Below are 18,093 nucleotides of genomic sequence, written 5' to 3' on the forward strand. Positions count from 1 at the left end.
CACCCATGCTCAGGCTAGGGGAAGGGCCCAGCCTCAAAGCCCATGGTGCTGGCCCAAGCACAGAGAGCAGACTGATTTACAAACGGGCACACATTGGTGTGACTTTTTCCCTGCAATGTGTCATGGCTGCGGGACAGGGAGGTGAGGCGGAGGAGCTCAGCTCAGCTCCACCAGGTCTTGGACATCCTTTGCCCATCACATCCCTCCTTGCAGCCCGTTTCTTCACTGTTCCCCAACTTTGTTCTCTTTCTCTCTAGTTTATTGCATTTGTTTTCTTTCCTCTCTCCACCAAACAGTCTTTCCCTCGGTTCCTAGACCTTTCCGTGCCACCCTTCCCTCTCTGCTCCTCCACGATGCCCTGACACCTTCCTCCAGCCGCCTCCTCTGCATCTTCCATGTCACGAGCATCGCTTGCACCCGCACCCCCGGGATGCAGAGAGGGGGCTGGCAACCTGCCCTGCCTAATCCCGCAGCTACTGACTCCTCGTGCACTTAATATTCACGACAGAGAGAAACATTTCACGGCGAATTGGACGCACATTCAACTGGAAATGGAAATTTTATGACTCTTCTCACTCTGAGCTGCAGATTACACCAGCTGAGAAAACATGGAAGCAAATGAACAACCTGTGAACTGTAAAGTATATTAATAATGAAATCACAGCCCGGGAAATGAAGGCTTTATTCTGTTTATATTCTGCTCCATTAATAGAGAGCACTCTCGCTAGCTCCACCCCATTAGCCAGCAATCTGCACAGGGGAAGAGCACAAGGCAGGCAGGGGAACGGTGGGCATGGGGAGAAGAGCGAGGGGCTGTCCTTCCCACCGGGATGAACATTGGAGGTGCAGGACTTTGGATCTGAGCATTTCCCTGTGCTGCTTCCACCTACAGCCACTGAGGGCAGGTGAGGTGTGGGATATCCTGAGCCTTGGCATCCCATGCACCAAGCAGCTGTTACAGGGGAAGGAAGGGAGCTGAGGAAGAAGAAGAAAGGAGGATGCACCAAACTCATCACCACCTCCTGTCTCTCCAGGGATGGAGGCATCCCAGATGCACGTCTGCACCCTCAAAGCCATGTCAATGGAAAAAATTCCCCTGGGCTCGACAGACCTGGACCACATGTTACACGGTCTGGCCAGGCTCCATCCTCCCCAAAACAACTGCCACGGCTTATGCAAAGCACATCACGGGAGCTAAAATGAGCCGGAGCTGAGTTTTCTATAGCTGAAGCGACCCGGTGTTGACAGAATGGGGACGCGTTTCCACAGCTCAGATTTTTATAATAATACCTCGGGGGAGTCTCTGGCAAAGTTTGGCCCAAATATAATTAGTTTGCACAGCTATTAGGGCCTGATAAAAGGTTTTAATTTGTGTGGAGATCTCTCACATCTCAGACACTCCCGTCCCTTGCTCTTCCTCCGCTTCCTAATGCCAGCTGAATGAAAGGCAAGTCCCAGGCAGGGAGCGAGCCAGCGACACAAAGCCTCCCATTTACCCAGGAAGGAGGGAGCCGCTCTGATCACTAAAGAAGAGACAGAAAATCCGGCAAGCCGACGCTGTCAGCATGTTGTTTTTTTGTCCGCTTCGTCCTACCCTTCACAATAAGTAAATAAATGAAACCCTTCCTTCTGCAGTGGCTGGGTGAAAAGATACAGGGATGGGTTGAAATCCGCTGTCTCTGCACAAAGGCGAAATGAGGGATGCTCGGAGAGGGCGTCACGCCGGGCACCGGAGTGAATGGAAACTTCCCCGCTCCTCTCACCCAGTCCTGCCGCTGCTGTGCACATGCAGGGCTTACGAGATTGTCATGCAAATAGGTCGGCTCGGGAGCAAGAAAAATAAATCTCCAATATTCTTATTAATATGTCTCTGTACAGGGCCCCAGCTCCCTTCTGCATGGTGCGGATGCAGATCGGGGCCTTTAGCAGTAGCGTGGTGCCTCGGAAAGGCAGCGAGCCAGCAATGGGATGAGCCCATGGATAAAAACTCAGGTGCAGGCAGAGCTGCCTGCTTTCTGCCTGGGAAAAGCTTCCCGACGCGGGCGGCTGTACCTCCACACGAGCAGCCGGCCCGCACGCGTCCCCGGATGACGACGAGGAACTGCGCACGCCTTGCCTCTGGCAAGGAGGGAAAGCGTGACATTGCAAAGCTGTGTTCAGGGAACATGCTGAAGCGGAGAGGTTTTTTTTCTTTTTTTCCCCTTTCCATAACAGAAAGGCACTGCCTCATTTGTAGCTGGTAGGGGTCTAGTTATTTTTGTACTAAAATGCGTATTTTAAAGGCGGCTGTGCCAAATATGCAAACAAATCAGCTGAGAGGGTTCATTTCCACCATGCAGGGAATCAAAAATATTACTTTTATATATACACGCATATAAGTACATAATCTCCTATTGCTTCGAAATAGCAGGTAGAAAGAGGGCACATCAGTGGAGGGGAAATGCTACAAAGAGCTAACCACAGCCAACCGCGCAGTGCATGAGGTGTGCGATGCATTAACCAGGTTTAAGTCACTCCTGCCTAATCCTGCTCCCGCAGGAAGCTGCTGGCACTCCAGGGGCGAAATATTCACCCTACTCCTGGCAGGATCGCCTTGCAGGATGCAGCACAAGTGCAAGAACTTTGCAAGCAAGCCCTGGCAATGCCAGCCACCAGCACTGCCTTCACTTTCACCATGACCATGCACGAAACGTGCCCTTGGCACTGGCACCCCATGTGGTGCCAACAGAGGCAGGTCACCGATGACCCTTTTCCCAGTGGATCCGTCCAGAGGGCGCTGATTAAGTGTGCATCAAAATGGGTGGCAGATTTACAGGTTAACAATGATTTAGTGGAGTGCACTGCAGCCAAATTAATGCCGGCTATAATGTAGTTTACCTCATTAAACAATGCACACCAAGATCCTGTCTGTTGTAAAACAATTGGTCTCTGAAGCCTAGTGTTCATCTTCCAGGGTTGCTGGGAGATAATAAATGGGTAATATTCCGGCGATAATGGTAATGGAGTCACGGCTCAGAGCTAATATTATGGCAAAGCAGTAATTATTTCAACAGTAAACAAGGGGACGGTTGAGCTGTCGACAGGATTGGAGCCTGTTGAAATGCTTCAGTTAATTTAGCCGGAGCCCAGGCCTGCAATGCCTCCTGGAAGGAGGACGACAATCTCGGCCGAGCCTCTGCAAGATGCCTGGCCCTGGTCATGCCTTGGCATTGGACTCTGCAGGTGGTTAAGAGCTTCGGTGCTGGAGAAAGGCCACTGCGAGACCAGGGGGATGCATGCAACGAGGTGAATTGGGATGCCACGTACAGCAGAGCAGCCAGCTCAAAGCACAGCCCAACCAAACCCAACACAGCTCAACACATCCCAACCCAACCCAACACAATCCAACACAACCCAGCTCAACCCAACCCAACCCAACCCGACCCAACCCAGCCCAATACAGCACAGCCCAACCTGACCCAACCCAACCCAGCCCAACCCAACCCAGTCCAACCCAACCCAACCCAACCCAACCCAACTCAGCCCCGACTCTTTGCTCCAGTGACATTAGAAGGACTCAACTGCCTTCCTTTAGACACTGTGTGTCTATACGCCCATACAACATCTCCACAAGTCCTTCTTCCCAAAGAGGGGCTTATACCTTTCCTTTCCTCAACACTGTGAGCTTTGGATGGCTCTGATGTTTTTCAGGCTAAGGAGGTTCAGACAAATCCATGCCGCCTAAATACTGAGAAGAGAAGCAAGGCAGATGTATTGGCCTCCTCCAAAACCTCCTGAACCCACAACAAAAGACAGCGCAGAAACACGAGGCTCTGGAGGAACACAGAAGCAGCCTTGCACAAACCCCCTGCTCTCTTCGAGAGCTACTGCCCTGTTAAAATGACCAGCAGAGAGTACAGCTCGCTGTTACTAAGTTAATTAGGTGACTCGAGGCAGGGTTACAGGGAGCTTTCCCTGGGGATGCTGAGCTGATCACTGCCAGGGCGATGACAGCACAGAGGCAGGCAGAGATTTGCCACCCAAGCGGATTCCCCTGGCTTCTCTCAGTGCCTCCTGGCCAGGCTCCAGACCTGATGTCCCACCTACAAACATCCCACACTATGCTCGCCAGGCAAAGCAGCCCCTGCCTGCAGTTCAGAAAGGACCTGGAAAGATTTGGGACAGAAACTGATGTGCTTAATGGACAAGCCCCTGAAGGGAGGAGATGTGTCCCCTTCCCAGGGAAATGCAGCTCCTCAAGCTGCTTTTTTTTTGCAGCAGCAGCTTGTCTTCTTGTTTTAAGCCCCGCCAAGAGCCAGAGAGAATCAATATATCCAAATATACCAGACTTCTCCCAGAGTCCCTCCGCTGCTTTGCTGCTGATGTATAGACAGATGATCTCAAGAGACCTCTGCCACATTAGGCCACCAAGTCTCATTTATCTTAAGTGCATATACGAGCTGTGATTACTCCCGCGCCCAAGCACCTCACGTCCTGAATGTATTTATCCTCCCATCAGTCCTGCCGGATGAGGGACTGCTATTATGCCTCTTCCAGGGAGGAAGCGGAGGGCTGCCGAGGTTAACTCAGCTGATCACGGGGGACACCTGGGTCGCGGCACAACGGGGGCCCTCCGAGCAGCTCGCCCCCCTCGCGATGCTGCCTGGCCAAGCAGCAAGGCAGCACCGGCCCCGCGCGTCCCAGCTCGGATGTGGTGCGGGGCTCTGGCTCCGCACAGGCTCCAGCTTTCATCACCGAGCCTAATCCTAAGATTAATGAGGGATTCCCGCTATAAAGACCTCTTGATCAGCCCTCTTACGAGTAAATACACCATCAAGCCAAACCATAATGTTTTCCTACTCTGGCAGCCACTGTCTTAAGCCTTACACCAGAATCCATCATACTACAGCGATAATCAAACAGCAATTAGACAAAACCATGGCAGCAAAGTCCATCAAGGGTCGTTAAGGATGACAAGTTGGATGCAGCCCCTGGCTGTAGGATAGCCGTTTGTGGCAGATGGGTGCTGGCCAGGCAGATATGTCAGCGGTGTATCTGCATGCCCAGCCAGTTTGTGCACCCTTTCCCCATGTCCCTGGCCCTGCACGATGCACCAAGCGTTGCCCGGTGCCCAGCAGCTCAGGACACTGAACTTTTCCCTAAGCCAAGAAATTCCAGCTTTTGTCCACCGAGAGACTGACAACATGGCAATCACCATGACAACGTCAGAGTTACCCAAAAAATAAATAAAGAGCCCAGTAACTATGGAAACACCTGAGTGACCATAACCACACTATTAACTGGAAGATTTCACCACAGTTTGCGGATGGCATCAACACCGTGATGCTGAGGACCACAAAACATCTGAAGCCTTTGAAACTAAGAGATGCTGGGCACTACGGGTGCAAATACAGTGCACACACGGTGCTGCACACACAATAACACAAACACAGTAACGCACGCACAATAACACACACGCAATACTGCCTTTTGGACCTCCTGCACAACCCCCACACCTTCTGAATAGGTGCTGCTGCCTTTGCTCTGGGTTTATAGCTTGACCATGGCTATCTAGGTCCTTCTCCCTTTCTTTGCCCTGCTCCCTTTGCCCTGCTGGGGATGCCCCTCTTGACTGCTGTCCTATTGGGCTTGGCACCTCGTGGATGCCAAGAGCAGACAGCCCAGAGGGGATGGAGCCGGCCCGTTGGATGCTGGTGCCTGGCTTACTGGTATAGTTTGCTGCCAGTCCCACTGCCAGCTGGAGCACCCGAGCCCATGGCCTTGGCTGTGGCTTCTCAGCAGAGCCTTGAGATGGAGGAAGACGTGACTGCATCTCTCCCCCCAGCCCCTTCTTCTTCTACCTCAACCTGTTGGGCTGCACTGCCAGGAGCTGGTGGCTGAAAAAAGGGTCTGGAGTGGGATAAGCCACCAGGGAGCTGAGCTGCTTCGGGTGTAAATCCTCTGCGGGATCAGACTGCACACTCCTCCAGTGAGCAAACACACTTATCTGCTCCATTTCTCACCAAGAGCCACAAAACAGACTTACAGCTGCCAAGAAAATAATAGAGCCCGTGAAGTGCCTTTGCGCAGAGGAGCGCTTGCTGGGGTAGGCGCAGGGAGCAGCTCCTTCAGCTCCCAGCCTGCCCGCGCCTGGCACAGACGGCGCTATCAAAGCCTCTCCCCAGAGGCAGCGGTGAGAGCCGCTTACCCATCCGCTATGTAAACCCTTCAATTATGCACCAGCTTTCCCTTAACCAATTCTCCCCCCTCCCTTTTCTCCACCACTCCAAGCGAGATGGAGAAAGACGGCGCGAAGGAACAGGAGGCTTGCTCGGGATTTCCCCGGGGATGTGCATCGATGCAGAGCCCGGTCTGGCCAAGAGAGGGGCCAGCAGCCAGCTTTGGGTCCCCAGTCACTGCAGAGGCTCCTGGCTCTCCAAATCATACCCTGTCCTGCTAATGGTTACGGCCTCGACATCTTCTACAGCACCTCTAGGCACCTGCCCTGGCTCTTCCTTCAGTCCCCATGCTGCACATCCTCGTCTCTCGTATGTGTGCTGAATTAAAAACAGAGAACCAGAGGCCCCGCTTGGTGGCTGCAGCAGACCCAGAGAGAGAAAGAAGAGAGGAGCTGAGCTGGGAATGGAGATGGGCAGGCACTGGAGATGTCTTGGGCCACCTCCGGTCTCAGCACCCTCCACCGGCAGGAGGCCAGATTCAGGTAAATCTTTGTGATCGTTTGTTCTCTTTGAGTTTTGAAAGCAGAATGCCTAATCATGGCCAAAATCGGGTAAGAGCTGCTGTTGCAAATTACACAGCACCACAGGTAATTTCTGATTAGCTCACTCTTCCTCTTGTGGTGCATCCTCAGTTTCCATAGCAGCTAAGTCCTAAGTAAAATGGAAACATCTGGTTCAAGCGCAGGTAAAGATTCCCTGGGGGAAGAAACCTGCTGGATGGCAGCAAACACCGAAAATAGCCCTTGTGAAAGAAGACAGAGGCTTCGTAAGCCAGGAGCCTGGTTAGGAGAGGATGGATGGCTGCAGGAGAAGGTGGTGAGGGGTGCAGGATGGGGAGAGGAGGGTCCTGGGGAGCAGGAGGGGATGCGGGAAGGAGAGCAGGGCCTGCAGGAAAAACCAAGTGCGTGCGAAAAACAGGCGGTGAGGAGCTTGAGCGAGACAAAAAGATGCAGTCAGGGCGGGGAAGGGGAAGAGGACAAAGGGAAAAAAGGCTTAAAGGTGACAGCACGTGGACAGGCTCAACCATCAGTGCTGCCCGGTGGTGACAGAGTGACAGCAACTTGATGCCGCGGGTAGGTGCCATGGTCAGGGCTGAGAGCAGCACACATCTGCTCCCTGCATTTCATCACGGTCCATGCCCAGACGCCGACCGAAGGCTACCCTCTCCGACACGGCCACCTACAGCGAATAAGCCAACTCCTGCACCAGGGAATGGCTTTTTCAGAGGCTCCTGTCAACAAAGCAGGCTGAGTTGCCACTGACTCAGCTCGCTCTCTGCCTGGGCCACAGAGAGTGATGGATCTGGCCCAGCAGTTTGCTACAGCACAGACAAATAGCAAAAATCAATGGAGCTGCACTGAAACACCGCAGCCATCGCCAGGCAGCTGAATGGAGGGAGCAGACACGGCGCCATCCATCACTGCTGCTGCTGCATCGTCTCCCTCGGCTGCTGGACAGCCCGGCCAGGATATCCCCGAGGAGACTTTGAGGAGTGGTCTGGGACAACAGCCCACGTCGGTAAGACCCAGGGTTAAAAATGACCGAGGTCGAATGCAAGCACTCAGATGGGCGATGTGGGAGGCAGAGGATCCCTTGGCCAGATGGCTCATCCCACCCAAAACGACCTTCCCCCAGCTCATCAGTGAGATCCCCGCAAAGCTGGGAGAGTTGGAGCAGCAAAATGCAAAAGGAGTGCCAAAAACAGCCGGGAAAGGAGTCTGAAATGGTGCCGTCCCAGACGGGTGTGCGTGGGAATTCGCTCCCCAGCAGTCACACCCCCGCAGTTCTGCTCAGGTTTTGCTTGCCAATTAACAAGGTTACCAATTAATGCTTTGCGTTTTTTCTTGTTGATTCATACTATATCCAGCCCCTCTTTGATGCAATGTGTGTTATTCCCCAAAAAAGGTCTCAGCAGGCGCCCGAAGCGGCTGCCAGCAGCCTGCTGCATGCGACCACCCACGGCGGCAGCTCCAGTGACCTGGGGCAGCCCCAGGCTCCCGAGGGACAAGCACAACACCCCCAGGCTGATAACTGCCCAAGAAAACCACCAATCTCCTCTCCGAGACCACCAGAATGGATATTTCTCTTACAAAACCGTCAGCTCCTGCAGCACATCGCAGCTTTTTAGCGCTCACCACCTTTTCTTTGCAGCTGCAGGGCCAGGTGAACCAGCCCCCAGCACCTCCCCAGCCGCTCCCAGCCCTCCCCGTGCCCCTGCCTGGAATATTTTGGGCAACATTTGGCTCTTACCTTTGGGCGAGATGTGTCTCCAGGTGATTGTTGGATCTGGCCTGCCCGTGGCTATGCAGGTGAGGCTGACGTTGCCACCTTCGTTGATGGAGATGTCAGAAGAGATCTCGGTAATTTTCGGCGACACTGCAGAGGCACAAAGAGGGAAATAAAAATGCAGCCGGTTCTGTCTGTCTTAAATCTGAAAATGAGGGTGAAGGAGGCAGAATTCCCGTCCTTCTACCGTGACAAACAGAGCAAGAGCCCATCAGTCTCGTCTGCCTCGACAGGAAAACAGAGGGGAAACGGGGGGGTGGAGGAGACAGAGTTGATGTGGGAAGGACTTGTAGTCATCGGGGATTCAGTTATTTTTGGGAGGCTGCAGACAGATCCTACCAGCACTAGTGTGATGTGCCAGACGGTGCTTCTCCCCCCACGCTGCTGGTACCGACCCTGTCCTCCCAGCCACGACCAGCCCTTTTTAGCAGACCTGCATCCTCCCAGGACAACGCCAGCCCCCCACGAGGCACTCCTGGTGCAATGAAAGCACCCAAAATGCGCATGTGGCTTGCAGCTCATGGGCTCTGTGATGTCCTTGCAAGCAGGAGAGCACCGAGGAGCTCTCGTGAAGACAACGAGCCTACCAAGGAGCTCTAAGATCATGCAAAGGAAGGGAAATTCGACAGGGATGAAAGCCCTCCTGCTGCTTTGGTGCTGCCAACATGAATTCAAGGGAATTGGGCAGATAAAAGGGGCCCAGAGCCCAGGAGTGGGGCTGACGAGAGGGAAGGGACAAGGAGCAAACGGGGAGCGCTCGGCCCCTGCGGCGGCGTGACCTGGGGCTTCTACAAGCTCAGGCACGCCATGCAAGAAAAACGATCAGCTGCCGTTATCAGCCTGCACCTGCAGAACATAATAAAGACCATCACCTTCCTCGACTTATTTTATTTTTTTCCAAGCCATTCTCCAGAGCCTAGCAGAAGATTGGCACCCCGCTGCGGTGCTTTGCAGGAGAGTCACAAATCACCCGCAGAGCATCCTGCTCCTTCCACCCACCCCAGCCGAGCCCCGTTCATCGAGCAGCCCACGCGCAGCCCCGAGCAGTGCCGTGCTGCTATCCCAACCCCATAACCCACCCCCGTGCACCCCGTCCCTGCTTGTCCCCAGCAGGACAGGCACAGGGACTGGCTGGTGCACGAACGCCGAGCCAGAATGACTGCAATGGCCTTGCACGCATTGCCTCTGCCACGCAGGTAAGTAATTTATTGATCCGTAAAGCACTCCAAGACGCTCTGGAAGGGATTATGTCATGCCAGTGCCGTGCAATAAAATAAAAAATGATGGATTTTTTGTGAACATGAGGGTGATTTAGGGTTTGTAGTTGGAAGTGTAGTTAAAGTACATTTTAAGTGGAAATCAAGGTGGGTAATGAATTATTCCCTGTTTTGAAGGGCTTCTGGGAGTTCATTTTTTTGCTGCTCTGGGCACAACGGCTAATCTGCTAATCATGCACTGGAGGACAACTACGGATCAGACGGTCCCGGATCAGCGGGAGATTGAGTACACCTGGGGACACAGGACAGCGGCTGCAAAGATGACACCGAAGGAAATATTAATATTCATCAGTGTCATTAAGCCTGGCATAAGGGCATGTGGCTCCTGGGACGAACAGCCGGGAGATGCTCTGCCAAAAGCCACGTAGTCCACCGAGGAGCTGCAATTAATGACAAAGGGGCTACAATTGCCCCACCGTGCTCCCGGAGAGGCTGGGATTGTTATCCAGGAAACCAACGTGCTTCAGCAAGTTGTATTTCCAGAGCAGAGCTTTCCGTATCAGCAGCTAAAATAGGCCACGGAGGTATTACTGGTGGTGTTTCGAGGTGGAAAAGGATGAGCAGTGGTGGAGAGAATTGCCCACGATCGCCCAGGAAGAAGCCCTGGCTGGCTCCAGCTGTCGGTCCCAGCAAAGCTAGAACATTATCTGTCGTCTTCCATGCGATGCCTGCTAAATCAAAAGGAGCCTTTGCGATGTTTTTAATTAACGAATCCACATCACTCAAATTTAGCTTGTTTTGCCGAGCTCACCGAGACTCACAGGCAGTAAATTCAGCCTTTGCATTGTGGCTCTGTTACTGCACACAAGGATTTGCACCCACACGGGTGACAGACAAAAATTTGTAATCAAATTAACTGACCAGATTCTAAAACATAATTAAAACAAATTAAACTTTGATTTCCACTTCTCCTGAAACGCATCCTGAAGAGCATTACAACCTCCTCCTCAGCAGTATAGCAGCACCAAGCACTCCTGCAGAGATTTTAATTTTGCTAAGACCGGGCAGGGGAGGAGAAATTATTGGGAAGCTCCTTGGCTGGGCAATGGGAGACTTTGCAATCACAAATTTGCAAGTGAAAATGCAACTTTTGGGAAAAGCCCCCGTGCCCTGGCAGGCTCGGGATGCTCTCGGTCGGTCTCCAGCAATTTATGCAGCCTGCCCAGGGCGAGGTGAGTCAGGCATGGCCGGGAAGCAGACAAGAGCGACAACGTCAGCGAAGTCTTTAGCCTACCCTTAAATTAAATGCGCAGTGGTAGGATTTAACACGACAGTTATTGTATGCTAATTAAACGTTTGAATAATTAACCACACGAACTATTTAAAATGGCTTTCTTGAGACTTACCAGGTACGTTGTAAGGCTTTTACTATACTAGGGAGGGAAACTTTAATAAATAAGTGATCGCAAGTATATATTTAATATTATTTAATGGTCATCAGTGCCGCCATTCCCTTTGCATTAAAAGGCTTTATCCATCAGTTGGCATTTCTGCAGGGATGGGGCAGAGGAGAAATTTCTTATGCTGAACGTGGGACGCAGATGGAGCTGCGCCCCAATGGGAACGAATAAATAAATAAAGCTGAACAAATGCTGGCTTCCCAGGCGGGAACCCTCTCCTTGCGGGCAGTCCTTTTGTGTTCAGCATCTCTCCTGCTCAGAAGTGATTAAACATGGCAGTGTTGGCCAAGCTGCTCCGGTGACACAGTGCAGATTTCCCCAGAGACAGGCTGGTGTTTTATCGATCTGACTTCTGCTTTTTCCCCCTCCCTTGCCTCGCCATGCTGATGGGAAAGGTCCCTGTGCTGCTCTGAACTGCCGCAGCCTCCGCGAGTGCTCAGGGCTCACCCGGAGTTTGTCCGGACTTGGCGCTCGCTCACACACGCCGAGTCCCTGGGACAGAAAACAGTGTGCTTAAATATTTAACCAAGCCATATGGCGCCTTACACGTCTGAGGGTGTTCAGTCAGGTGATGTATGTCTTTGCAGATCCAAGCATATGCACTTGCCTACACAGATGTATTCCCTGCCTTGCACCGTGTGCGCACGCACCCTCCTGCCGCCGGCACTAAATCCCTGCTACACCTCCAAACACCCGTCCCAGAGCCAGCGTGGGTGCAAACACCCCTGCACGTACCCTGCAGCACCTGAATGCACCGTTATCTCCCCGTCCACCTTCCCTGCATGCAAGGGCTGCGCTGCCCATGACAATCCTGTCCCCGACGATGTGTCCCCGACAATGCATCCCCAAGGATGTGCCCCAAGGATGTGTCCCCAACAATGTGCCCCCACTGCCGTCTCCGGATGCAGCTCTTGGTGCAGCTGGGAGCAAAGTCAGCTGGGCCCCCTGACACCCCAAACTTCAGCCGTGCATCAGTGAGACACAAGGATGCCCCTCGGTGTTAGGGGAGCAAGGATCTGGAGCAACACTACCAAAAGACAGAGGGGAAGGAGACCGCAGGTGAGCCTCACCAGGTTGGGTGCTTGCAAGGAGGAACTGCATTTTTTTGGTTTAACCACCCAAATTCTGCCCAATTTGGGAGATGGGGCCGCAGCATCTCTTTGTATCCTGCCTGTGCATGGGGATATTGCTGGGACAGTGGTGCTGTGAAGGAAAGCACACCCCAGGTGTGCTCAGGGACTCACCCAAGAGCCAAGCAAGTACTGCAGAGAGACACACACATTTCTAACCCCACAAATCATTTCTGGTGCTGGAGCCGGGCAGAACGGGTCTCATGCCAGCCCTCCCCAGCTGCACGGTGGCCGGGCGAGGGATCCAGCATCACCCATGCCCCACTAGGGCTGGGAAGCCCCAGCAGTGCCCTGCACACAGCCCACAGCAGCAGCCTGCCAGCAGCCAGGCTCTCCCGGTAAGACTCGCTTCCCCCTCATAAAACATGCAAACCTCCATCTTCCCGCATGAGCAACATCTGCTCCAGATCAAAGGGAACAACAAAGAACAACTATAAAAGCAACTTGAAGCAAGAAAAAGAGGGAGACTCAGCCTTGACTTCTGCGGGCGATCTGTGATGTGCACTGGCAGCTTCCCGAGCATCAGGCTGCCGGAGCTCCTGCTTTTAATAACACTCTCTTACCGCTGTCACCCACCGACTTCGCCGTGTTTTGCAGAGCACTGCTGCCACTGGCCCTGCTTCTGCAGAGCCCCAGCCCTGCTCCTGGTGATGCTATGAGGCCGGCTGAGCTCCCGCTCCTGCACCCCAAAAGAAGGGGCCCCCAAAGCTGGCAGGGATGGGATGGGGTGTAGGGACCCCAACACCGGGGTGTAGGGACCCCAACACCAGGCTGTCCCCCTGGGACGTGGCCACCCCAGCGTGCACCCAGCAGCTGGAGGGCTGGAGACACGCAGAGCGCCCACGCTCCCCGCCACAGTACAGACACCTCCACTGTGCCTTCTCCCTCTTCGATTTCTGATTTTTCTCCCTCCCTGTTTGATTTCTGTCTGCTTTGCAGAGAGCAAGTTGGGAGACCTACGCCTTCAATTATAGGTGTATTGTAATGGGCTTTTAAATCAGTCCGTGCTCCTCTAACATGACCATAATTAAGAGAAAAGCAGAGAGGGCATCATCCTTCCATCATATCAACACGGCTCAGGAGCCGCATGGAAGAAGTCCAACGGGTACGAGGAAGGGAAAACACATCCTCCGAGCCTGCTTCCAGCTACTTTGCTGGCTTGTAAACAAAAACCTTTGGATTTTGGGTGGGGATCCTACCCTGGGTTTGCACAATCACGCCGAGCTTGGCTCAGCTTCACTGAGGGACCCAGCCCCCTCTGCGCAAACCTGGCAGCAGCCGAAGGCACTAAGAAAGGAGCCTGGAAATTAAGAGGACATACATAATGACCTTAATAAGCAATTAATAAATAACTAATGGCAATTGCTCGTTCTAAAGCAAGGCATAATGAGATGTGTCATACAGCACTGAGATGTATCTAAATGATTTCCCAAGTAGATAACGGCTCCTACTGCAGCAAAGCTCTCCGAGCTTGGAGGACACCAAATTTTTTACACCTGTCTCTGCGGCAGGTTATATGGCAAGGCATTGAAATAATTCAGAGGAGGAGGGGGGAAAAAAGACGTTTCCAATCATTCATTAGTAAAGTATTTGTGAACGCAGATATAATTCACTGCATAAGCTGCAGGCTTTCTGCAGACAGACTTTATAGCTAAGTGCCAAAAGGGAGCCCAATCTGATTCCACTTACAACAGCATAAATCAGCAGTACTCCTACCACAGTCAACAAGGGCTGCGCCAGAATAAACACGGCACAAGAGGAGCGTCAGGTCTCAAGCACAAGGACTTCCTTCTGACTTTGGGTTGGGTCCAGGTCACTTGCCACTGTGCCACGTAGCCAGGGTGCTGCCTGCTTAGCTTTGGGTCGCCTGCTGTCAAGGCTCCAAAAGGATCCGCACCTTCACTCTACCATCTCCCCCATAAAAGGGAGAAACACCTGAAACCACGCCCCACATCTCCGGGGAATAAAGTAAGAGTTTGCTTAGTAAGACTATTAATAAATAGCTTCAAAGCACAGCCAGAATCCATCGTTCAGGTCTGGGAGGCTTGATTTCTGCTTTCACATTATGACGCCCAAAGGAAGTCGTGGCACTGCTCTGGATATCGTTTCCTTCCCTACAATGAGTCTAATGATGCAGATCTCCTTTATAAACTACTTCATACTTCTCCTTCAAACAGAAATGAAAAAGGAACAAAGAAAGATGTAAGAGTGAGGTTTTTGTATTGTCAACCATGAAGAAATGCAGCCGAACAAGGACTGTTCGACAGATCAGCTCCCTGTCTAGACAGATCTCATTTTCAGCTCCACGCACGCGGCACAGAGCTAGGATCTAGTTTTCAGTTTTTGCCCCCAAGTCACCTGGGATTCCCCCTACAAGACAAGCATTGCCTCATAAAAAGCAGAAAATTGAAGGATCTTGAAGCCTTAAGACACCGGCATCATCTCCCCAGCATCACTGACACCTCTCATCAAAGCACGACAGCATTTCTCACAGCTACCTCCAAGGTGACCAGGCTGGCTGTCAAATTGATGGAGACTCTGTCTTGCCCCGCTCGGGGGCACAGAGGGTCCCCAGCTCTGTCCCTGGTCCCACCAGGCACCGGCGGAGGCTCTATAGGACCCTTGGGAGACGTCCCCGCGAGGGTACGAGCCGCCGAGCGCTGAGTGTGCCCGACAAAGTTTGAACACGACTTCTTGCTAATACAAAGCTTGTCAAACCCATCACCTAGAAATGCTGAACGTCTTTATTAGATTCCTTTATCTCCCCCCGAGATCGGAGGGACACGACGAGATGATTCTCAGCGGAGATGTCATCATCCAGAAACTAATTAAAGGCTGCGCGGGAAGTCGGGCCACGCGCACTCTGGAGAACAAAACGCATTAGCAACCGGAGTCGAGAAAAATATTACAAGTGAACTTCAGATCAGAAAGGGCGAGCTAGGGATTTGACAATAACTCTCCTCTTCCTGCCTTTCCTCCCGCTCGCCCTCGATATCCGTCCCCCAGCATCAGCGAGCCGCTTGGGATCTCGGGGCTTTTTGGGTCCAGCCCTGGCACCGCCGCCTCGGGATGGATGCACCAGGACACTGGAGCTCTCCTCTGCTGGGTCATGTCCCGGGAGAAAACCATGATTTGCATTCGTGGAATTCCATTTTTTTTGGTCAGAAAAGCCCGCTTGCTGCCTGCCAGTAAGCTGCAGAGGATGCTTTGATGCCTGCACCATTAGACCGCTCCCTGCTCTGCCACGCTGTAGTCCCACGCAAGGCACTGCATCTTTTTTGGGTCTCATCTACGCAATGACAAGCATTTCCCATCCTTACAAGGAAGAAGACAATGAAGAGAAAGGTGCAACAGATGATAAGACACCCAGAGGAGGAGAAGATAATAAGGGATGACAAGATACCAGAGCCTGTGGTCATGGGAACCGTAGGTGGAGAGATTTCCATGTGGGGCGGCCCTACTAGCCACATCCTACAAGTAACTGTGGCTCACGTCAGCTGGGATTCACGGATCTACATTAGGGCATTCATCCTGAGTGGACGTGCCTGTAAATAGTAATTCCCAGCCAAACCACAGCCCCCTGTACCAAAAAGCAGCAAGTTTACCTGCCGTTCCTCTTCTGGTCCATCGGCACGCACTGTCCTGCTAAAATCAGTGTGAAACCTCAGATCCTCTCCCCCGGACCAGCCAGCAGGCATGGGCACGCGTCCCTCACTGGGGGCACCGGTCCTGCCCCCAGACCCTCAAGATAGCCCCCCGAGCTCTCTCCACGTGGGGACAGGCCACACGTGGAGACCTGAGCCCACCGAACCAGCCCACGCCACTTCCCTTGTAAAGAGGGACGTGCAGGAACAAAGGAGCTCAAACATCCTTTCCAAAGATAAATCAGATGCTCTAATGCAGCCTGCATCTCCAATGAATATAGGGCAGGTGTCTCTGAAGTGAAGTATTAGTTAAAATGATGCTCTTTAAATTACATTTCAGCTATTTCAGGCAGACAGGTTGTGTGTGGGTTGTGTTTTTTGTTTTTTTTTTTTTTATGATCTATCTAGAGGCTTAAAAAGACACAGAGAGAAATAAATCTCCCTTCCATTAAAAACACACTATGCTCTTGCATTTTTGTTCTTATCTTTGCACTCTCTTGCTCGTGCTCCCTCTCCCCTGACTCAAGCATGAAATAAGTGTTTCTGATTGCTCTTTCCACACCGACACTGAGCTGATTCCAGTGCTCCTAGGGACAGCCTCACAGGAGGATGAGCGGAGCATCCTGAAATGCTGCCGCGGTCACCCGATGGTTCCACCTCCACACCCTCCGTGATTCACAGCTTTGATGGGGAACTGAGCACAAGCCCGAAGTTCAGACTGAATTGCCACTGCAGTCTATTTATATCTTCCCGGTCTATCTGTCTCCTCTGTCTGTGTCCCTTTTGCCTCTTTTAGCTACTTACGTCCCTCCTTCCCCCTCAATCTCCTCTACGACATCTTCCGTGCGCTCAGGCCCCGCCGTGCCAGGGGCTGTGCCAACATTAGACAAAAATACAACACGCATCCTCGGGGTCAGGTGAAAGCAATCCCAAACCACGCACAAGCCATAAACCTTGCGAGGTGCTGGAGACACTCACGGTGCCTCACACACCATGCCCTCAAATCCTTTATTTGCCTACAGAGCCTTGAGTAACCCCAGCCAAAACAGCCCTGTTCCTCCCCACCGCTCGCAGCGGCTCCGCTTGCTGCGGGTTTTCCTCCCTGTGCCTCGGCAACCCCGAAGATGTGCTCAGATGAAGCCTGCATGCATCTTCCCTGAGCTCCATCCATTTCAGGAGCCTCCTCACCCCCCGCCAGAGCCTTTCCTTTTGCTCAAGTTTCGTCTCATGACTGCCTTCGACTCTGGTGAGAAATAAATGGATGGGGCAGGGAGCGCGGCCCTATTATCCTCTGATTAGGAGGTCTCGAGGCCAACGCTGCTACTGACGCCCAGACCCTTTGTTCGTGTGCTCATAAACCAGAAGGTCAGCAATGCCCGGCAGTTCAGGATGAACCGTGGGTGAGGTGATTTATGTTTCCAGATGCTGTCCCCTAGGACCACATCTCAGCGTAAGACCCGCCGAGCCATCCGTCACCTCTCCTGAGGCAGATCCACCTTCCCAAAGCCCCCCCGGCCGGCTCCTGTCCCCCTTTGCCATTTCCTTACATGAGCCAGGCTTTGCACCAGGAGCCTCCCTCACTCCTACCATGGAGCATCTCTGGTCCCAGCCACTTCCGTGCAGCCAATTTTTAAGGGTCACCTGGCCAGCCCCTGACCGAAAACACCTTCTGCCTCAAATCCGGGGAATCAACCCGATGCTTGGCCAAAACCACAAGAAACAGGAGAGCAAATGCCCACGAGCCAGCAAAACAGCAGAGCTCTGGTGAGAGGACCCACCCCATCTTTCCCACACCTTATAGCATCCTTAAAAGAGGGGCCAGCAGGGCTAGCTCTCCAAATTCAGAGATGGCAGAGCCAAGGTTGGTCCCCGCTGCCCCAGTTTGCCTCCCCAGCTCACCTGCACTGAGGACAACACGGACCCACACACTCCCAGCTTCTCCCAGCACCCATGCACATCACGATGCTCGTTTTTGGGGGCTCTACCAACGATTCTGGCATTAATAACCCTACTGCCAAAACACCCCTGCAAGGCAAGGGAGTGTTACTATCACTTCACAGCTGGGGAAATGAGGCCTGAAGAGCAAACGGCCCAAAAGCACCCGTTCGGATGGATGCTCAGCCAGCACCTGCTTCTCA

At 52.8% G+C, this 18,093-nt stretch overlaps 1 protein-coding gene across 12 annotated transcripts in view; it reads right to left on the bottom strand.

Annotated features, from left to right (window-relative positions):
* Positions 1–18,093, bottom strand: part of LOC106040563 (protein CEPU-1) — a 336,971-nt gene that overhangs the window by 19,251 nt on the left and 299,627 nt on the right. For all 12 annotated transcript variants that reach the window (XM_048063493.2, XM_066981348.1, XM_048063496.2 and 9 more), the window contains one exon: positions 8,469–8,594. In XM_048063493.2, the coding sequence (XP_047919450.2) occupies positions 8,469–8,594 (126 nt within the window). The remainder of the gene's footprint in view (positions 1–8,468; positions 8,595–18,093) is intronic.

This window comes from Anser cygnoides, chromosome 21 (genome assembly GCF_040182565.1).
Source record: "Anser cygnoides isolate HZ-2024a breed goose chromosome 21, Taihu_goose_T2T_genome, whole genome shotgun sequence".
Taxonomy (NCBI): Eukaryota; Metazoa; Chordata; class Aves; order Anseriformes; family Anatidae; genus Anser; species Anser cygnoides.